Source organism: Eptatretus burgeri, chromosome 9 (assembly GCF_056783735.1).
Source record: "Eptatretus burgeri isolate ZD-2024b chromosome 9, Ebu_testis_v1, whole genome shotgun sequence".
Taxonomy (NCBI): Eukaryota; Metazoa; Chordata; class Myxini; order Myxiniformes; family Myxinidae; genus Eptatretus; species Eptatretus burgeri.
The window spans coordinates 66135864-66158105 of NC_140969.1; the positions used below are offsets into that span (position 1 = coordinate 66135864).

Below are 22242 nucleotides of genomic sequence, written 5' to 3' on the forward strand. Positions count from 1 at the left end.
CTCTCCCTCAGTCTCTCTCTCTCTCTCCCTCAGTCTCTCTCTCTCTCTCCCTCAGTCTCTCTCTCTCTCTCCCTCAGTCTCTCCCCCCCAGTCTCTCTCCCCCAGTCTCTCTCCCCCAGTCTCTCTCCCCCAGTCTCTCTCCCCCAGTCTCTCTCCCCCAGTCTCTCTCCCCCAGTCTCTCTCCCCCAGTCTCTCTCTCTCTCTCCCTCAGTCTCTCTCTCTCTCTCCCTCAGTCTCTCTCTCTCTCTCCCCTCAGTCTCTCTCCCCAGTCTCTCTCCCTCAGTCTCTCTCTCTCTCCCTCAGTCTCTCTCTCTCTCCCTCAGTCTCTCTCTCTCTCCCTCAGTCTCTCTCTCTCTCCCTCAGTCTCTCTCTCTCTCCCTCAGTCTCTCTCTCTCTCCCTCAGTCTCTCTCTCTCTCCCTCAGTCTCTCTCTCTCTCCCTCAGTCTCTCTCTCTCTCCCTCAGTCTCTCTCTCTCTCCCTCAGTCTCTCTCTCTCTCCCTCAGTCTCTCTCTCTCTCCCTCAGTCTCTCTCTCTCTCCCTCAGTCTCTCTCCCTCAGTCTCTCTCCCTCAGTCTCTCTCTCTCTCCCTCAGTCTCTCTCTCTCTCCCTCAGTCTCTCTCTCTCTCCCTCAGTCTCTCTCTCTCTCCCTCAGTCTCTCTCCCTCTCCCTCACTCTCTCTCTCTCTCCCTCAGTCTCTCTCCCTCAGTCTCTCTCCCTCAGTCTCTCTCCCTCAGTCTCTCTCCCTCAGTCTCTCTCCCTCAGTCTCAGTCTCAGTCTCAGTCTCTCCCTCTCCCTCTCAGTCTCTCCCTCTCAGTCTCTCCCTCTCAGTCTCTCCCTCTCAGTCTCTCAGTCTCAGTCTCAGTCTCTCAGTCTCAGTCTCTCAGTCTCAGTCTCAGTCTCTCCCTCTCAGTCTCAGTCTCATTCTCAGTCTCTCCCTCTCAGTCTCAGTCTCAGTCTCAGTCTCATTCTCAGTCTCTCCCTCTCAGTCTCAGTCTCAGTCTCAGTCTCTCCCTCTCAGTCTCAGTCTCAGTCTCAGTCTCTCCCTCTCAGTCTCAGTCTCAGTCTCTCCCTCTCAGTCTCAGTCTCAGTCTCAGTCTCAGTCTCAGTCTCTCCCTCTCAGTCTCAGTCTCAGTCTCAGTCTCAGTCTCTCCCTCTCAGTCTCAGTCTCAGTCTCAGTCTCTCCCTCTCAGTCTCAGTCTCAGTCTCAGTCTCTCCCTCTCAGTCTCAGTCTCAGTCTCAGTCTCTCCCTCTCAGTCTCAGTCTCAGTCTCAGTCTCTCCCTCTCAGTCTCAGTCTCAGTCTCAGTCTCTCCCTCTCAGTCTCAGTCTCATTCTCAGTCTCTCCCTCTCAGTCTCAGTCTCAGTCTCAGTCTCTCCCTCTCAGTCTCAGTCTCAGTCTCTCCCTCTCAGTCTCAGTCTCAGTCTCAGTCTCACTCTCACAGTCTCAGTCTCAGTCTCACTCTCACAGTCTCAGTCTCAGTCTCACTCTCACAGTCTCAGTCTCAGTCTCACTCTCACAGTCTCAGTCTCAGTCTCACTCTCACAGTCTCAGTCTCAGTCTCACTCTCACAGTCTCAGTCTCAGTCTCACTCTCAGTCTCAGTCTCACTCTCACAGTCTCAGTCTCAGTCTCTCCCTCTCAGTCTCAGTCTCAGTCTCTCCCTCTCAGTCTCAGTCTCAGTCTCTCCCTCTCAGTCTCAGTCTCAGTCTCTCCCTCTCAGTCTCAGTCTCAGTCTCAGTCTCAGTCTCTCCCTCTCAGTCTCAGTCTCAGTCTCAGTCTCTCCCTCTCAGTCTCAGTCTCAGTCTCAGTCTCAGTCTCAGTCTCAGTCTCAGTCTCTCCCTCTCAGTCTCAGTCTCAGTCTCTCCCTCTCAGTCTCAGTCTCAGTCTCACAGTCTCAGTCTCAGTCTCAGTCTCAGTCTCAGTCTCAGTCTCAGTCTCAGTCTCAGTCTCACTCTCAGTCTCAGTCTCAGTCTCACTCTCACAGTCTCAGTCTCAGTCTCACTCTCACAGTCTCAGTCTCAGTCTCACTCTCACAGTCTCACTCTCACAGTCTCAGTCTCACTCTCACAGTCTCAGTCTCAGTCTCACTCTCAGTCTCAGTCTCAGTCTCACTCTCACAGTCTCAGTCTCAGTCTCACTCTCACAGTCTCAGTCTCACTCTCACAGTCTCAGTCTCACTCTCACAGTCTCAGTCTCACTCTCACAGTCTCAGTCTCACTCTCACAGTCTCAGTCTCACTCTCACAGTCTCAGTCTCAGTCTCAGTCTCACTCTCACAGTCTCAGTCTCAGTCTCAGTCTCTCCCTCTCAGTCTCAGTCTCAGTCTCTCCCTCTCAGTCTCAGTCTCAGTCTCAGTCTCTCCCTCTCAGTCTCAGTCTCAGTCTCAGTCTCTCCCTCTCAGTCTCAGTCTCAGTCTCAGTCTCTCCCTCTCAGTCTCAGTCTCAGTCTCAGTCTCTCCCTCTCAGTCTCAGTCTCAGTCTCAGTCTCTCAGTCTCAGTCTCTCCCTCTCAGTCTCAGTCTCAGTCTCTCCCTCTCAGTCTCAGTCTCAGTCTCAGTCTCTCCCTCTCAGTCTCAGTCTCATTCTCAGTCTCTCCCTCTCAGTCTCAGTCTCAGTCTCAGTCTCATTCTCAGTCTCTCCCTCTCAGTCTCAGTCTCATTCTCAGTCTCTCCCTCTCAGTCTCAGTCTCAGTCTCAGTCTCATTCTCAGTCTCTCCCTCTCAGTCTCAGTCTCAGTCTCAGTCTCTCCCTCTCAGTCTCAGTCTCAGTCTCAGTCTCTCCCTCTCAGTCTCAGTCTCAGTCTCAGTCTCTCCCTCTCAGTCTCAGTCTCAGTCTCAGTCTCTCCCTCTCAGTCTCAGTCTCAGTCTCAGTCTCTCCCTCTCAGTCTCAGTCTCAGTCTCAGTCTCTCCCTCTCAGTCTCAGTCTCAGTCTCAGTCTCAGTCTCAGTCTCTCAGTCTCAGTCTCTCCCTCTCAGTCTCAGTCTCAGTCTCAGTCTCTCCCTCTCAGTCTCAGTCTCAGTCTCAGTCTCTCCCTCTCAGTCTCAGTCTCAGTCTCAGTCTCTCCCTCTCAGTCTCAGTCTCAGTCTCTCCCTCTCAGTCTCAGTCTCAGTCTCAGTCTCTCCCTCTCAGTCTCAGTCTCAGTCTCAGTCTCTCCCTCTCAGTCTCAGTCTCATTCTCAGTCTCTCCCTCTCAGTCTCAGTCTCATTCTCAGTCTCTCCCTCTCAGTCTCAGTCTCAGTCTCAGTCTCTCCCTCTCAGTCTCAGTCTCAGTCTCAGTCTCAGTCTCTCCCTCTCAGTCTCAGTCTCAGTCTCAGTCTCACTCTCACAGTCTCAGTCTCAGTCTCAGTCTCAGTCTCAGTCTCAGTCTCAGTCTCACTCTCACAGTCTCAGTCTCAGTCTCAGTCTCAGTCTCACTCTCACAGTCTCAGTCTCAGTCTCAGTCTCACTCTCACAGTCTCAGTCTCAGTCTCAGTCTCAGTCTCTCCCTCTCAGTCTCAGTCTCAGTCTCAGTCTCAGTCTCTCCCTCTCAGTCTCAGTCTCAGTCTCAGTCTCAGTCTCTCCCTCTCAGTCTCAGTCTCAGTCTCTCCCTCTCAGTCTCAGTCTCAGTCTCAGTCTCAGTCTCAGTCTCTCCCTCTCAGTCTCAGTCTCAGTCTCAGTCTCTCCCTCTCAGTCTCTCCCTCTCAGTCTCAGTCTCAGTCTCAGTCTCAGTCTCTCCCTCTCAGTCTCAGTCTCAGTCTCAGTCTCTCCCTCTCAGTCTCAGTCTCAGTCTCAGTCTCAGTCTCTCCCTCTCAGTCTCAGTCTCAGTCTCAGTCTCTCCCTCTCAGTCTCAGTCTCAGTCTCAGTCTCAGTCTCAGTCTCAGTCTCTCCCTCTCAGTCTCAGTCTCAGTCTCAGTCTCTCCCTCTCAGTCTCAGTCTCTCAGTCTCAGTCTCTCCCTCTCAGTCTCAGTCTCTCAGTCTCAGTCTCAGTCTCTCAGTCTCAGTCTCTCAGTCTCAGTCTCAGTCTCTCAGTCTCAGTCTCAGTCTCTCAGTCTCAGTCTCTCCCTCTCAGTCTCAGTCTCAGTCTCTCAGTCTCAGTCTCAGTCTCTCCCTCTCAGTCTGTCTCAGTCTCTCAGTCTCAGTCTCAGTCTCTCCCTCTCAGTCTCAGTCTCAGTCTCTCCCTCTCAGTCTCAGTCTCAGTCTCTCCCTCTCAGTCTCAGTCTCAGTCTCAGTCTCTCCCTCTCAGTCTCAGTCTCAGTCTCTCCCTCTCAGTCTCAGTCTCAGTCTCAGTCTCTCCCTCTCAGTCTCAGTCTCAGTCTCAGTCTCTCCCTCTCAGTCTCAGTCTCAGTCTCAGTCTCAGTCTCTCCCTCTCAGTCTCAGTCTCAGTCTCAGTCTCAGTCTCTCCCTCTCAGTCTCAGTCTCAGTCTCAGTCTCTCCCTCTCAGTCTCAGTCTCAGTCTCTGTCTCAGTCTCTCCCTCAGTCTCAGTCTCAGTCTCTGTCTCTCCCTCAGTCTCAGTCTCAGTCTCAGTCTCTCCCTCAGTCTCAGTCTCAGTCTCTCCCTCAGTCTCAGTCTCAGTCTCAGTCTCTCCCTCAGTCTCAGGCTCAGTCTCTCCCTCAGTCTCAGTCTCAGTCTCTCCCTCAGTCTCAGTCTCAGTCTCAGTCTCTCCCTCAGTCTCAGTCTCAGTCTCAGTCTCTCCCTCAGTCTCAGTCTCAGTCTCAGTCTCTCCCTCAGTCTCAGTCTCAGTCTCTCCCTCAGTCTCAGTCTCAGTCTCTCCCTCAGTCTCAGTCTCAGTCTCTCCCTCAGTCTCAGTCTCAGTCTCTCCCTCAGTCTCAGTCTCTCCCTCAGTCTCAGTCTCAGTCTCAGTCTCTCCCTCAGTCTCAGTCTCAGTCTCAGTCTCTCCCTCAGTCTCAGTCTCAGTCTCTCCCTCAGTCTCAGTCTCAGTCTCAGTCTCTCCCTCAGTCTCAGTCTCAGTCTCAGTCTCTCCCTCAGTCTCAGTCTCAGTCTCAGTCTCTCCCTCAGTCTCAGTCTCAGTCTCAGTCTCTCCCTCAGTCTCAGTCTCAGTCTCTCCCTCTCAGTCTCAGTCTCAGTCTCTCCCTCTCAGTCTCAGTCTCAGTCTCTCCCTCTCAGTCTCAGTCTCAGTCTCTCCCTCTCAGTCTCAGTCTCAGTCTCTCCCTCTCAGTCTCAGTCTCTCCCTCTCAGTCTCAGTCTCAGTCTCTCCCTCTCAGTCTCAGTCTCAGTCTCTCAGTCTCAGTCTCTCCCTCTCAGTCTCAGTCTCAGTCTCTCAGTCTCAGTCTCTCCCTCTCAGTCTCAGTCTCAGTCTCTCAGTCTCAGTCTCAGTCTCAGTCTCAGTCTCAGTCTCAGTCTCTCCCTCTCAGTCTCAGTCTCAGTCTCTCCCTCTCAGTCTCAGTCTCAGTCTCTCCCTCTCAGTCTCAGTCTCAGTCTCTCCCTCTCAGTCTCAGTCTCAGTCTCTCCCTCTCAGTCTCAGTCTCAGTCTCTCCCTCTCAGTCTCAGTCTCTCCCTCTCAGTCTCAGTCTCTCCCTCTCAGTCTCAGTCTCAGTCTCTCCCTCTCAGTCTCAGTCTCTCCCTCTCTCCATCATAAATGTACAACTTCGCAACTCAGCCGAACAGTAATGGCTTGCGTCTTGCTCCAACACGCGGGCAAATCACACAGCACGAACACGAAAATCCCGTTGCTATTTCGGCGTGCCAAGAGGAGAGCAAAAACGAGATCCTTTGTCTCAACCATGTTCCTCACACTAACTCTCTGCTCTCCGATCATGCCTTCTTCTCTGACGTCACACCGACCAATCCCAAACCTTGGGGCGTGGCCTGCCCATTGTTGTTAAAGCGTCGTTCTTTTTTATAGCCAGCTTTGTGAGTGCAATAACATAGGAAAAAGTCATGGGGCAATCGCATACTGGGATAAATTAGCCTTTAAACCCTATCTAATTAACACAGCACCACCCCCATGTGGTGGCACAGAACAACTTAAGCTGACAGTTTTCCCTACTTCAATTACATCGAGATGTCTCCTGCTCATCCACGGACCATGCTACCCTATACAATCCTACCTTTGCTATGAAATTCCTGCATCTACCCCACAAACATAACATTATCCAGGGTGTTTTTGTGACTGCGTTGGAATGTGGTGAACATGTTAAAAACAAAAAAATTGCTTGAGAAATTAATTTAATAGCATCAATTTTTCTGACAATGATTTGTATTTTTTTGAGTGAAGTTATTTACATTTATTGTCCATTTTCCACAAGATTTTTGAATTTACACCTATAAATATTTAAGGTGTGACACGTGTATTTTATTGCCCTAAAATGGCTGAGAATTCACAAGAAAGCATCTGGATACCTCCAGTGGATTTGAAGGGGGGAGGGTCTAGGAGGCTCCCATACCCCCAGCCTTGAAGATTATTATACACCTCATACACCTACTTTTTATTCAGCATACAGGTATTTGAGAAAGCGTGAACAGGCCTGTTCAGGATGTCGAAATATAATCACATTCCACTTGTGCTGTTTGTTCATTAAACTGCGAATGTGTTTTAAATTTGCTTTTCTTTGTCGTGAGCTGTGAATAGTTATCAGACTTTGTGGTTGAATGGTTGTGCCATCAAAGCATTGAAGACCATTAAACTCCCAACATTGTTTTAAAATTGTTTGTAAAGTTTTCTTTACTGCAGGACAAATGTTATCTAAACCAATTACCCTTTTGCTCTGCAGGATTCTTCAGATATAACTGGTAAGTTTTACCAGCACCTCATCACTGCATAAGGGTTAGTAATTTATGACATTTGCAATTTGAGCTTCGTCACTTGGAATTTTAAACTGCGCCTTCCTTTTCTTTTCTTTTCTCCAAAAATTTGTGAGGTGGCGATTCCGATCTACGGCGGCGCAAGTGAGTATTGTTGTTCATTTCACTGCAGGACAAAGGCCACTCTCAGCTTTTGTTCAGGGGTTTTTACATGGCACACCCTCCCCATTTGATTAATTTGGGTTGTTGAGAGAGCAGTGTCCTCCCCCATAATGGGAAACCCATATCAACCAGTGGGGAAAGAAAGAAAAGTCTAACTGTTCGATCAGCCAGCTTCGCTGATTGCACAAGTAAAGAACAAAATTTGATATTTCACAACAAAGGAAATCGTATGTCTCGATATTAACATGGTACCTACAAAAATGCAACATGCTGTCCATCATTGCACCATAACGTAGTCGGACATTGTGGGGTTTTTTGCCCTGCAGGATTTTTACTAAATTACAGTAATAGATTTGTAAAACACAGTAATCCATTCCTATCGTGTGTGCATGCATGCGTGCGTGTGTGTCTCTCAATGCTGATTGCAATGGGTCTATGTCCTTTTTCTCTCAGTTAGTTTTTATTTTTTTTAATGGACAGTGTGCTTGATGTTGTTGTTCATTCACATGCAGTTCTCAAATATCACGGGTTTCAACCAATCATGGGCAACCTATTGTTCCGATTTAGTTATCGTGATATTTCATTTCAGTCAATCGCAGTTTTTCAGCTGAGATGAATCATTGTTTGCATCTGCTTGTACAATTACAAGCCTTTTCTTGTTTCTCACGCATCGTTAATTGGAGTAATCAGACCAGAATACAGAAACTATATTGCCTTGTAAAGCCAGATCGGATCTGTAAATTGCCACAGGTACTATGGAAAACCTGTATGAACCTTATTCATGGTCCGGTTGGTGGCGACGAAACTATCTTCCCCACCGGTTTCCTGGTGAGGAGGGTGTATGGTTTTGGACACCCAGCAGGATTAAAAACAAAACCTGTCAACGGATGGAGGAGCTCCTTGTGAGCCAACGGCCATCCTTATCTGGTGCCCAACTGTGCCTGCAGACGTCCTGCAGTTTGGTTACCTTTTTCTATGATGTTGGTGGCAGGATTTGCACTTTGGCCACCATAAAACACTTCATCCCACAACACACACAAATAAAGCAAATAAAACTGAAAATCTACTCCGTGGGAGTAGCTCCTTCGCAGCTGCCCTTCGCAGGGCAACTTACCGAAAGACGGGATTGGGGCAAAGCCTTTGGGACACCCATCCTTTGATAATAGGATGAAAAGCACGGGGTGGCCTTCCTGGATCGGGTTATGGTGCTGTCGCCCACCAGATGGCGGTCTTCTCAGGTTAACCATTTGGGTGGCTGCCAGAAATATCCTTGCTCCAAGAGTGGATGATCACCTGTCCTGACTGTCATCAGAGCTCCAGCATTTGAACTTCAGTATTGCAGCATTCTGAGGTTTGGAGACTGCTTCGTGGTAAGATCATCGTGAGTGGTTAGACCAACTACTGGTCTGATCGCTCTGATGGTTGCCATGCCCAATGAATTGCTGTAGCTGTGTTCAATAAGCTGACTCCTGTGATTGGTGTAACACCGGTCAACGAGTGTATTATGAGACTGAGGATACGTCAGTTTTTGGGTGTCATTTCCTTGGTCTCTGTATATGCTCACACCTGAAGTGAGTGATTTCGCTGTGAAGGATACATTCCAAGTTCCTTGACTTTGCAAGAAGTCGTGGACTTAGGGTGGCTGGTTCATGGTTTCAGCACCCACAGTCTGCGTTCCCTGCCGAAACTCTTGTCTGCATTTGGTGAGGACCCAAAGGGCAAGGATATGGTCAATCGTTGACCTCTTTGGTGTAAAGCCTGACTGCTCTGGATGCTGGTGCTCAAGCAGAAGGTGGCGAACCCCATCAATAATTATCTGAGCAAAGACCTTGCCCGGCACTGAGAGCAGCATCACTCCTCGGTAGTTGTTGTAGTCCTGGTGATCACCCTTCCCTTTCCAGAGAGGGATAACAAGGCCCCTCTTCCAGTCAGTTGGGATAAGGCCTGTGTTCTTGGCAGAGCACAGAACTGCATGCAACGACATGAGTACATCATTTCCACCATCCTTGAGAAGTTGAGCATGGATGCCACAGATCCCAGGAGCTTTACCCCGTTTCAACATGTTCACCGCATCCTGTGTTTCCACAAACAAAGGTGGATCACAGTTGATTGGGTGGTCAGCAATAGGGATTGTAACACCCCTAACATCCAACTCAACAGCTGGTGGATCAGCCTGGTTCAGCCGCTCAAAGTAACCGGCCCAGCGGGCTTTCACTTCGGACTCCAATGTCAAGAGCACAACATCCTCCGCTCTAACTGCAGTATACCAAGGGATGGGCTTGGATGAACGCAATGCGCGACTTCCCCTGTAAGCAGGACGATAATCACTTGACCACAGGTGATGCTCTACCCCCTCACAGATTCCTCGCACATAAGCCTCGTTGTCCACCCTCAGCACATGTAGTTTTACAGCTCAGTCTTGTGTTTTTTGTTTGTGTTACACCATATTTATTTTATTAACATGCTTATTTCAATGTTAACATGCTTCATATTCATTTTGCATGTTTCTTTCAATTGTGATGTGTTTATTTCTGGCTGCCACCGACATTCCTCTTTATTTTTCTCAAAGCCCAGGAACCGATCCCCCCCCCCACCCTTTCCCATTGGCTGTTGATTTCTGCTGTCGCAGCATTTTCCAGGAATGTTACCCTTGTGATATTTGAGGGTCTACTGTATCTTCAATATATTAAAAACATGAAGGTGTGTGCATATGAAGGCTTAAAACCCATTGGCTGGACAGCTTGCCTGACTCCACCCACATTTGTCAGAAGAAAAATCATACATCCACCATGTTAGTTTTCTGGTAAGCAAAGACGTATTCGGAAGTCTCGAATTCACAATTTGAGTTATCCGAGCCATATAACCACGATGCATTATATTGTTGTGGTTACCAAATTCGCAAACCACCATTCAGGTCCCTTAGGTGAGATATCTCCGTAAGTATATGTGTAGTTAGGCCCAAACCCGTTGTCTGGAGGGAATAAATGTCATTCATGCGTGCTGCGACTCTTCAGGATAGCCGTTTTTCTTTTGCTATCTTTATTTTGGACCAACCGCCATGATTACCACCACCAACCACGTCTCAACAGTCACAACATCAACCACCCACCACAACGCCGCTTCACCACAACAGCCACGACCTTTCCCGTCACACCTCGCAACCGTCGCATCGCCACCGTTCTTGCGCCGCTTGTGGGTACCGGTATTGGACTCGTGCAGGGCGCGCGCCGAACAGCGTGTACAAAACCACGGATTTTCCGCTCCAAAAACGGATCAAAAACGACTCGCGCCCACTTTTGTTCCATCCAATCGGTGAGCGAGGGGCGATTTGGCCCCGCCTCCAGGGCGTTGGAGGGCGGTCGCTATATGCAAATTCATGGATCAAAATGCATTCACGCCCACTTTTTCTCGGGCCAATGGGGAGCGAGGTGAAAGGTCGAAGGCAGGGGGTCAAAGGCGAAGCCACGGGGCTTATATAAGCGGCTGCGTTCGTCAGAAAAGGGTCGTCGTCGTGTGCGTTGGAGTTGAGTGCAGTTGGGAAGTTCGCAGGAGGAAGAGTTCGGAGTTGGAGTCGGAGCGAAGAGGACGGAGCTGTGGAGAGGCGGCGGCGGCGGCGAAGGCAGACGAGGGGGTGCTCGCGTCGGTGCCGGGAGCTGCACACCAGGGAGGCCGACGGCGCGACCTGGTCGAGGTGGAGACGCTCGTCGCGGGACCCGAGACAGAGTAAAAATCCTCCTTTCCCCGAGCATCAGCAACCCCCTCCTGTTTCCCCCCGCGCTGAGATAGTGCGACCAAGGGGGCCCCCTTCCCACCCCCTACCAGACACTGTCCGCGAAGCCCGCGGAGTTGAGGCACCATCGCCGCTCCGCGTCTCATCACCAGACGGGTAGGCCCGACCCGGTCTCGGCCTCAGGCCCGCCTCATCCTTGAGGGTGTTCTTTTTCTTGGTTTTGGGTATGTGTTGTCGGCGCCGTCTGTGAAGTAGAATTGTATAAGTGTTGCCGTGTGCTCGGTAGTCGGATAGCTCTGCATTGTGTCTTCGCTTTTACATTTGCTTTTTGTGTAAAATTGCATTGTGTTTCTTTTCCTTCTATGTGCTTTTGGTGGAATTGTATATGTGTGCTTTCCGTTCATCGCGAATAAATGTGCTTTATGTTGAACTGCTTTCCCGCTTCGCTTCGTCATTTCTCTCATTGAATCCTCATCTTGCTTCACGTAAAGGGTTGGTAGTGGGCTGAATACGCCCGATAATTAATCGAACCGTCGAGGCCGACGATAACACCGCTCGGTTATCCCGATAGTACGGAACGGGTCGCTTAAGTGGCCCGTGTCCGAAGTCGACCTGCGGCGAGGTGCGATCGCCCGGTCTACCCTCCGTGTGGGTACTTAGGTAGGTCGAATTTGGCGAGCAACCCTATCCCACGCGGGGGCCGATTGGCTCGATCGCGGTGAGACCGAAAGGTCCACCCATGACTGGTTCCCGGCGTTAGTCCGAGAGGGTCACGACTGGATTGTCCGTCCGGTGGGCGACGTGCCGCGATTCGAGTTACGTGGCCGTCAGCACGCCGGCGGGCGCGAATTCGTAACAATATATTGTTCTGGGGTTGGGGTCGCGAGGTCACGAGGGGAGTACTCGGACCCACTTTCCAGCCAGTGACACTGAAGCCAACAAGCCGCAAATAACTCCTTGGCATGATGGGTTGTTAAGCAATCATGGACGCCTTCAAAGACATTTCATTCAGAGAGGATCCAGCATCTAACTCCGCTTTACCTTTCCGGTGAATTAAGCCTCCCAAATGGAGAACCGTGCTCTCAACAACCCACTGCTGTCAATTGAGAATGGCTGAGCAATACTGTTAGTGGGACCTTGGTTAAGAGGTTATCCATATCAGCTAACACCATAACAATGGTGGGGCAGAGCTCCCTCTCATGACAACATGCTTTGGTCTAACAGATGGAAAAAAAGATGATCAGGCAGTTTGGAAATGGTTTATAAAGATCAAAACGACACGTGTTTACAGGCAAACAGTTCACAAGAGAAAGATCTTACCCCTCAGCATGTCAGCCCACTTAGTCAGTCATCTTGGTACGATTCTACACACGTAGGCGCCTCATACACTCCGGGAAGTGAGATAAGGAAGGGTGATTGAGAAGAAAAAGGTGAGGTTTGTTGGCGGCCCCTTGCTCACCCAATGCAAGCCTCCAGGCTTGCACTGGTCCCAACGTCAAAAAGGGGAGGGAGAGAATGAGAAGAGGAGGTAAATGAGTTGGTGCACCATGTGGGGAGAAATACGGGTGAATATTTGTGGTGCAACAGAGGAAATCATGAATGTGAGTCAGTAACTCAGCCCTGAACGGGTTGAGGGTGTAATTGTTGAATACTCTTATACATTCCAAGTGAACGAATTAGAAGTAGGGATAGCCAGAGATAGAGAATGTGAGTCAGTGTGTCCAGGAAACTCCACAGCTTATCAGCTCTCTACAGTTCTTGCAGAGGCTTGTTCCCGCAAGTTCAGCCTTGACTGATTTTCTCCAGGTACGTACCAACACAGAGTCCTTAAATTCCCGCACTTAAAAAGTTCCTACTTCTGGGGCCTGCCCCTCAAGCGTGGCTTGAGCTTTGTGGGCGCCGCAGACCCATTGGTGCGGTGCTCATTGTCTGAGCCCATGGTCCTTGCTCAACGTCAACCGCTGCTGGAGGCCTGCCCATTTGCCGGCGCTTTGCTTTGCTGTGTCTTGCTTGTTGAAGAGATTTGCAATCCCAGTCCGCGCCGCTTTATGATGCGCTTGATTTGATTTGCATTGAGTTGTAATGTGGCTTTTGTAAGGTGTAATGTGTGTTTCAAAGTGTGTATGGATGTGCTGGAGAGAGATGGGGAGAGGTAAGAAGAGAGATAGGAGTGGGGATGTAGAAAGAGAAGAATTACAAAGGAAGTTCAACTCTGCTACACAAACGCAATTCATTTCCTTGTCGAGACTGATAGGGGGCGAGGTATTTTGGCTAAACAAAATTGCTACATATATATAACTTCATTAGGGAACCCTTATGTGTTGGATGTCTTCCCGTGGTCTCCGAAAACCGTAACAATATGCAGATAAACAGGAGGCAAGTTTTTGCTTCATGTTTATCACCTGGGTTTTTTTATTTATTTTTTTGGGGGGGAGGGGAGCGATCGAGGCAGCATTTGTCAATTCACCACCCAAATAAGCTGATTCATGATTTGTGTAGTAGATTAAGGTTTTTGTATGTAATTTTGGTTTTATCCCAGGTTGTCAAGACTGAATAGTGTGAAAATTGAGAAGGGTCACCCGTCATCCTCAACAAACGAATACTGCGGGCAATAATTGCAGGATCACAGAAAACGGTGCTAATTATCGGCATTGCAACGCAGCCAACTGACGAGTCCTTCCCATTTGTTTGGCAATGACGTCAGATCCCAGTACAGCCATCATTTGGCATGACAATAAATAAGGCTCAAGGTAAAACTTTGCAAAGAGTGTACCTGCATGATCTAGTATTCATACATGGCCAACTATAGGGGGCCATTCAATAATTATGCAGTGCTTGGGGTGGGGGGGGGGGTTGGGGCAGAGGGTCTGTCCAAACATTATGGAGTGTTACAGGTAGGTGGGGGTAGGAGTAGTGCTTCCAGTGCTGTTGTGTTATGCTATCAACCAATGATTACTTTGTTTCATGCACCATTTGATGATACAACAGCGTGAAGAGAGGGTGATGCACATCAGCTATTACCTGGCACCAGCACTACTTAATTGTTGTCACCCTGCCACCCCTTGGGTGGGGGCAGCCTTCGAGCATTGTTACATCTTGGGGGTTGTTACAGGAGGGTGGGGTGTCAGATTTTAGCAAAAATAGTTGTGCAATTTTTTTAATGGTCCCTATGTTATTAGTTCCTGCATTTGTCATTCACAAAATATTTGGTTTGCCATTGCAGCAGATTCATTCAACAAAACCAAAAATGTTGTATATAAGAGTACTTTGAATTGTTTGTTAATAAAAAAAAATTGCGATGAAAATCTTTAAAATATTTTTGCAAAAGCAATGCTGCAATGAGCAGTTTCGTGTATGTATATATGTATATTGTTGCCGACCGGAGCAGTCAAATGTCTTCGGAGCTGCCTATTTTTAGTTATTTACATATATACATACATATATACCTATGTGCTCTGGCATCTTTGGTAAATGTCCAAGTGGGTTTCAGCACCTGATAGTTAACATACTCCTTTGACATTGGTGCGCAGTGTTCAAAGTAAAGATGAGGATGGAGACCTTGGTGCTGTTCTGCGACATCATCACAACCTGCAGGAGCGCCTTGCAGATGAGATGCTGTCTTTAGCACAAAACCTCAAGCATACAACTATGACGGCACAAACAGTCATCCAGCAGGATAACAAGGTGTGGAGCCTGCGATGGGAAGAATAAAAATGTTGCAGAAAGTGGGGAAATAAATAAATAAATAAAAGGATCAACAATTTAGGTGATATTCATTTGTCAGCAATAGTGCTGTCCAACATCACCCCATCTAATTTTGGGTGATAAGTCCCTTTTCAGAATTTTCTTAAGATGCAAGACATGCCACATCTATTCCTTATTACTCCATGTGCATCGTGCAAATTGGGGGAAAGCAAATGTGTCTGTCTATCTGTCTGTAATTGGAAACTGCTTGATTTCAATTGAATTGTATATTTTGAACACTGCACAACACAAATCTGCTCGTTTAAACTTCCCAAAATTTTCAGTTTAGCAGTACCTGTACTTTGGCTCTGAACTTGGAAATATTGAATGGCATCTCGTCCCCTGCACGCATGCGCGCAGTGGGGTAAAGCAATTGCTTCAGGCTGTCTGACATTCAAATATTATTGAAAATAATTCCAAACAAAAAACTTGCTGTTTTTAGGAACTTCATGAAAGACACAAACAACAGGAACAAAGAAGTAATTTAACGTGTTAAATCTTCTTCTTCTTCTTTTTCTTCTTTTTCTTCTTTTTCTTCTTTCTTCTTCCTTCTTCTTCTTTCTTCTTCCTTCTTCCTTCTTCTTCCTTCTTCTTTTTTTTTTTTTTTTTTTTTTTTTTTTTTTTTTGTGTACCTTGGTCGAGGTTCGTTTGTGACCTAACACACAACTCACAGCAACGAGGCATGAGACAAGAGGCGCGGGAGGGGAAGGGACAAATCATTGGGGAACAGACACAGGTGAACTGTGGAAGGGAGAGGGATGGGGATGGGACGGGGAACATGGCGAGGAGAAGATGGACATTACAGGGACTTTCAGGAAGGAAAGCAGGAGAATTGAAGGAAGTGGGCTTGGGTGGATTATCGGGGGTAGAAAAGATCGAGGATTTGGATGGGGGAAGATAAGAGGTGGTGGTGAACAGCTGTTTTGAAAGCCTGGAGGGAAGAATGGGAAAGAATAGAGTGAGGAAGTTTATTCCAAAGGCGGGAAAAAGAGGAGGAATGAAAGAGTGAAGATGAGCAGTGATTCGTGATTTTGGTAGTTTTACCAGAAGGGGTTGTTGGCGGACCTTGAGCGCCCTGTGGAAATGTGGTTGGGACAAATCGCAGAGAGAGCAGGGGGGCAAGGCTGAGAGGAGTCGGTAGAAGACAGAAAGACCACCGACCAACCTGCGGTGATTGAGTGAGAGGCCCAAAGACTCAGCTTCATTGCGGGAGATGCCAATGATCTTAAAAGCCCTGGTTTCGACAGCGTGAAGTCGAGAAAGGTGGGAGGCAGGAGCACCAGCCCAGAGGGGAGAGCAGTACTCCATCAGGCTACGGACAAAGCTTTGTAAGTGGTCAGGAGCTCAAGAGGGCCGAGGAAGGACTTTGCACGACGGAGGATTCCCAGTCGGCGACTGGCTTTTGAGGCAAGGTTGGAAATGTGACTTTCCCAGGAAAGGTCATGGCAGATAGTGAGACCCAGAAGCTTGAAAGAAAAGACTTCTTCCAGAGGATTGTTGAGAAAGTGGATGGGGGGGTTTGTAAACGGTCCTTTCGAAGAGAGACATAGTGAGAGTGTGAGATTTGTGTGGATTGAAAGACATGTTCCACGTGTTGGACCAGTTTGTGATTTTATCCAGATCTGCAGTGAGCGAAGAAGCTGCTGCTTGCCGGTCTGAGGGATGACAGATGGTGCGGCAGAGGTGTGGAGTCATCGGCAAAGAGAAATAGAGGATTTTCCAGAGAGTCCGAGAGTCATTGATGAAAACCAGAAAAGAACAGGGCCCAGAACGCTACCTTGAGGAACTCCAGCCTGCACAGGAAGAGGGGATGAAAGAACTCCATTTAGGGCCACACGTTGACTGCGACAGGAGAGGAAGTCTGCGAGCCATGAGTGGAGATGGCCTTGAATACCATGGGAAGAGAGTTTGGTGAGTAGGGCAGGGTGCCAGACTGTGTCAAAAGCACGTGATATGTCCAGGGATACGGCTCGGATTTCCTGTCTGGCATTGAGGACCTCCATCCATTGATGGGAGAGCAGTAGCAGCATATCTAGGGTAGAGTGACCTGGTCTGAAACCAAATTGATGATTGGAAATCAAGCCATTGGAGAAGAGGAAGGATTTCATGTCTGAAGCGATGATGGATTCCATAACCTTGCTGATGATTGGGAGAAGGCTGATTGGTCTATAGTTACAGGGATCTGTTTTTGCACCTTTTTATGCAGGGCAGTGATGTTAGCAGATTTCCAAGCAGATGGCAGATGACCTTGGGAAAATGAGAGGGTGAATAGAACAGAGAGAGGGTGAGCAAGAGCAGAAGAGCAGGCTTTGAGGACACGTGGGCTGATGCCGTCTGGACCGGTTGCAGAATCTGACTCGAGGTTTGAAAGCAAGCTCTCCACCTTGTCAGGAGAAAGGATACAGAGTCCAGGGACAGTTTGGTGCGACTGGGTAAAAGTGGGTAGAGATAGTGATGGGTTTAGGACACAAGATTTAGCTGCAAACACCGAGTTTAGACATTCAGCTTTATCACGTGTGGAATCAGCAGTGCGGCCATTTGAGGTAAGGGAGGGGATGGAGGGGGAACATACACCAGAAACAGATTTGATTAAACGCCACCAGGATTTTGAGGAGGGAGAGAGGTTTGAAAGTTCAGACTTGAGATGAGAAAGATGTTGTTTTCTGGCTCTCCTGAGGGTAGATACACACTTGTTCCGAGCTTTGTGGAAAGAACTGAGATTGCCCTCAGTTGGGTTTGCTTTCCATGAGGCACTGGCAAGTTGTTTCAGGACAACTGCCTCGCCACAAGCTTCAGTAAACCAAGGGCGGGAGGAAGGGTAAGACAACTGAACACGAGAGGGGATAAATCTGTGCATGAGGGAGAGCAAGTTTCTTTGAAAGAATTCCCAGGATGAGTTGATGTTTGAGAAAGTAGTGATAGGAGACCAGTCTGTAAGTTTGATGGCTGCTCGGAGACCCTGCCAGTCGGCTTGAGTGAAATGCCAGACTCGACGGCGGTGAGGTGGTTCTCTGATAACAGCCAGAGAGATGTCCACTTTAACAAGGACGTGGTCAGAAGAACCAATTGGAGCAAAGGAAGAGCAGCAGATATTGTCAGGGAAATTTGTCAAAATCAGATCCAGAAGAGATGGAGTACCATTGGTTGAGATCCGGGTCGGGAAGTTGACAGATTGAGTCAGTCCCAATGAGTCGCAGAAAGCTTTTGCTGATGTCCCATGGCAGGTGAGAGAGGTACCCACACCTAGCCAACTGGCGTGATGACAATTGAAGTCGCCACATAAGAGGAAGAGAGAGTTTGGATGAGAAGATAGAAGATGGTCCATGTTTTCGGAGAGTGAGGTGTAGATGGAGTCATCACTGTTCGGTGGACGGTACAGTACACATATAAACATGAGGTGGGAGTGGAGGGAAGCCGGCCAGAGGTATTCCTGGGGGTGTGGGGAATGAGAGCAGTGCAGGGAGAGTGAGGAATAGAGTCTTTGATGAAGAGAGCAACACCTCCACCAGGACGAGACTCAGGTCTGTCATACCGTAAGAGGGAGTAACCAGGGAGAGATACTTGGGAGTCAGACACGTCTTGGGAGAGGAAAGTTTCTGTTAGGCAGATAATGTCTGGTTTGTCAGTGGCAACCTGTATGGAAAGATCTGAAAGGTTTGAGCGAAGGCCCCGGATATTTGAGGTCCACACTTTTTAATGAAGAGGTAGGGGAGGAGGCTTTGGGTGCAGGAGGTGGAGGGGGCGGGGGAGGGTAGGACGAGGGAAGAGGGGGAGGTAAGGAGGGTTGCTGAAGGAGTGTGGGGTATTGCAGAATAGCGAGGGGAGGGGGCCGAATGAGGAGGAGAAAAGGCTCTGTGGTGCTGGGAGAGAGGGGGACAAGAGACAAGGAAGATGGCAGTTGAGGATTTGTGGAGGTGAGAGGGCAGTGGAGGGAGGCAGGTTGGTGGATGAGAGGGGGCAACTTAGAGAAGGAAGAGTGAGGGGGATGAAAGGTGGGAAAAGGTGAGGGGGGAATTTTTGAAAGAGGTGAGAGGGAGGCTTGGAGGAGAAGAGTGGGATGGTTGCTTTGAGAGTGAGAGTGAGGGGTGAGGGGTGAGTTGGCACTGAAGTTGGAAAAAAGAATGGTTGATGGAAAGCGAAAGCATCCATGGCAAACTGTGGTTTTTAAAAGTTTTAGGTCAGAGATGCGATTTAACACAATTCTTGATGGATGCAATGAAGGCGAATTCAGAGCATGGAGAGAAGAAGCGCTGTAATAGTTGGATTTTTTAGGCAAGGAATGAAGGAGAGGTCGAAATGAGAGCAGTCTGTTAAAATAGCAGAAGAGTAGTGCATTGTGAAACAGTAAAGAGTACCACATGTGTGAGAGAGGAAGATGAAGCATTATAAGATCGTTTTTGTTGTAATATTAATGTATGAGAGAGTTCAACAGATTAGGTCATGGAAGTGTAAAAAAAAAAAAAAATCGAGGAAGACGAGGAGGAAGTTAAGAGGAAGAAGAAGTAGCAGAATCGGGAGAAGGTGAGCGTGTTGTTGTTGTTGTTGTTGGGTATATATATATATATATATATATATATATTTTTTTTTGAGATAAGAAAGAGATTAGTTGGGAGAATGGGGGATGTTTGGAAAGTGGGGAGGATGAAAATTGAAGGTAATGGGGAGGATAGAAATTGAAGGTAATGGGGAGAAAAAACAAACAAACAAACAAAAAAAAACGATCGAACACCGAGTGGAACCGGTAGGCCTCAAGCCTAGGACTAGGCCTCAAACACCAGGTAAGAACGTCGACATAAATACTCACAAAATAGCACGATTTTTGAAACAAAACCGAACTAGGAACACACATTAACATATAGGTGAGAAAATTAAACAGTTAAAACGGGACAAATAACAACCGGAACTTAACTTTGAGAAAGTCAGCAGGGAGCCCCGAAGGAGACCTCTTGCCGCTTGCCGCTTCTTCTTCTTCCTTCTTCTTCTTCTTCCTTCTTTCTTTCTTTCTTCTTCTTCCTTCTTTCTTTCTTCTTCTTCTTCTTCTTCTTCTTCTTCTTCTTCTTCTTCTTCTTCTTCTTCTTCTTCTTCTTGTTCTTCTTCTTCTTCTTCTTCTTCTTCTTCTTCTTCTTCTTCTTGTTCTTCTTCTTCTTCTTCTTCTTCCCTTCTTCTTCTTCCTTTCTTCTTCTTCCTTTCTTCTTCTTCCTTTCTTCTTCTTCCTTTCTTCTTCTTCCTTTCTTCTTCTTCCTTTCTTCTTCTTCCTTTCTTCTTCTTCCTTTCTTCTTCTTCCTTTCTTCTTCTTCCTTTCTTCCTTTCTTCCTTTCTTCCTTTCTTCCTTTCTTCCTTTCTTCCTTTCTTCCTTTCTTCCTTTCTTCCTTTCTTCCTTTCTTCCTTTCTTCCTTTCTTCCTTTCTTCCTTTCTTCCTTTCTTCCTTTCTTCCTTTCTTTCTTTCTTTCTTTCTTTCTTTCTTTCCTTCTTCTTCTTCTTCTTCTTCTTCTTCTTCTTCTTCTTCTTCTTCTTCTTCTTCTTCTTCTTCTTCTTCTTCTTCTTCTTCTTCTTCTTCTTCTTCTTCTTCTTCTTCTTCTTCTTCTTCTTCTTCTTCTTCTTCTTTTTCTTTTCTTTTTCTTTTTCTTTTTCTTTTCTTTTTCTTTTTCTTTTTCTTTTTCTTTTTCTTTTTCTTTTTCTTTTTCTTTTTCTTTTTCTTTTTCTTTTTCTTTTTCTTTTTCTTTTCTTTTCTTTTTCTTTTTCTTTTCTTTTTCTTTTCTTTTTCTTTTTCTTTTTCTTTTCTTTTTCTTTTTCTTTTTCTTTTTCTTTTTCTTTTTCTTTTTCTTTTTCTTTCTTTCTTCTTCTTCTTCTTCTTCTTCTTCTTCCTTTCTTCTTCTTCTTTTTCTTTTTCTTTCTTCTTCTTCTTCTTTTTCTTTCTTTCTTTATTCTTCTTCTTCTTTTTCTTTCTTTCTTTATTCTTCTTCTTCTTTTCTTTCTTTCTCTATTCTTCTTCTTCTTTTTCTTTCTTTCTTTATTCTTCTTCTTCTTTTTCTTTCTTTCTTTATTCTTCTTTTTCTTCCTCCTTTTTCTTCCTCCTCCCGTTAGGGGTCGCCACAGCGGATCATCCGTGTGATCCGCATAGTGATTTGGCACATGTTTTACGCCGGATGCCCTTCCTGACGCAACCCTGGTCGCCTCTTACGACACAGGGATGAGGTACACCTATTTTAACCGGGGTATACACCGGCCCAGTATACTGGTACTCATTTCGCCGACCTCGGAAGGATGACAGGCTGAGTCAACCCCCTGGTGTATTAATTCAGTGGCCCAACGGGGCTTGAACTCAGGACCTTTTGGATCCCAAGCCGCTGCATTAACCACTGCGCCAACACCAGGCTATCATTTAACGTGTTAAATAAGGTGGTGTAAAAAACGGCATATCCAAAATACATCAATGGCAGTAAACGTCCGATGCGATTGTTCGGGTTTTATTTTCTGCAGCTTTTAACCTTTCTTTAATTTCAAATGAATTGTATATTTTGAACACTGTACAATATGAATTGGCTTATTTCCACTTCCAAAAACCTACAGTTTAGCAGTGTTTTCATTCTGAAGTTGGCAAAATGGTTTGCTGTCTCGACCAATAAAATTTGCCACTCACAGTGCTCAACTGCTTCAACACTTTAGTGCGGAGACTAGCAGATCAATGCCGTGCTATCGTGAGAGGATTGACTAGCAAGCAGAAGCAAGTAATTGCTTCTGTTGTGCCGCCCCCATTTGACACTGTGGTCATTTAGAAAATGTAGGCCATGTACTTACTGCTGTAACAATTGGCAAAAGCTGAATGGTTCTTTCCTGGACTCGTACGATGCCACTCACTAAGCTATTGAATGATTAAGATGCTTAGACTAACACTGTTCCTTTCATCGTCTGTTGTAAGTGAAATCGCAATGTAGATTGGAGTCTGCACTGCAGCAACTGCTCAAATAAATAATCAGACATTTCTGTAATGCAGACTTGTGTTCGAGTTTAAAATACTTGTTTAATTCCTTTACCATTTAAATTCATTGAGATCCTACTATATTAATCTTTGTGTGCACTGCTACAAGTAAATCTATTAAATAATGATACAATGCTATCATTACCTCTGCCACCGAAGGTAAAGGAGGTTATGTTTTCACCCCTTTCAGTCCATTTGTTTGTGTACAGGATATCCCAAAAAGTTACGGACGGATATGGATGAAATTTTGTGGACAGGTTGGGTGTGTGACAAGGCCGAAGTGATTACATTTTGGTGAATGTCTGGATCCGGTTCTGTAGCTTCTATAGCTACTAGAATTTTTAAAGTTATTCTTCACCAGGGCTAAAAATGATATCTATATATATATATATATATATATATATATATATATATATATATATATATATATATATATATATATATATATATATATATATATTGTTACGGCTGTGGAAATTCCATTACACCATAATGGGCCCTCAGGTGAGATATCTTCATCGGTACATGTGTAGTTAGCCCGGAGTCCCGCGCGATAAAAGACGGACACGGGCGGGCTTCCTCTCGCAAGGCTTCTTCTTCCTCTTCGTACTGGAGCTGGTCTCTTCCTCTGGAGCGTTTCCTTTTCCGCCTCTTCCTTTTTGTCTTGGCTGGTGGTCTGGTTGGTCTTTGGGAAGAGGTCCTGCGCCCGCGCCTTGGCGAGCGGCCCTGTCACGAAGGCACGGACGGGAGACGCGGCAGTGCCCGTTGCGAGCTGGACCTGTGCGTCGTGACGGGGATTGCTGGAGAGGGTTCGCCGGCCGCGAGAGAGGTCGGGGACAGGCGCGACCACGCTGACGGTCGCAGGAGAGGGACTCACCAGCCATAAAAGGGAAG

General features: G+C 47.1%; 1 protein-coding gene across 2 annotated transcripts in view; it reads left to right on the forward strand.

Annotated features, from left to right (window-relative positions):
* USE1 (unconventional SNARE in the ER 1) overlaps nucleotides 1–22242 on the forward strand; it is a 56936-nt gene that overhangs the window by 27927 nt on the left and 6767 nt on the right. For both annotated transcript variants that reach the window (XM_085895488.1, XM_085895489.1), the window contains exons 5-7: nucleotides 6703–6721; nucleotides 6850–6877; nucleotides 14156–14309. In XM_085895488.1, coding sequence (XP_085751614.1) covers nucleotides 6703–6721; nucleotides 6850–6877; nucleotides 14156–14309 — 201 coding nt within the window. The remainder of the gene's footprint in view (nucleotides 1–6702; nucleotides 6722–6849; nucleotides 6878–14155; nucleotides 14310–22242) is intronic.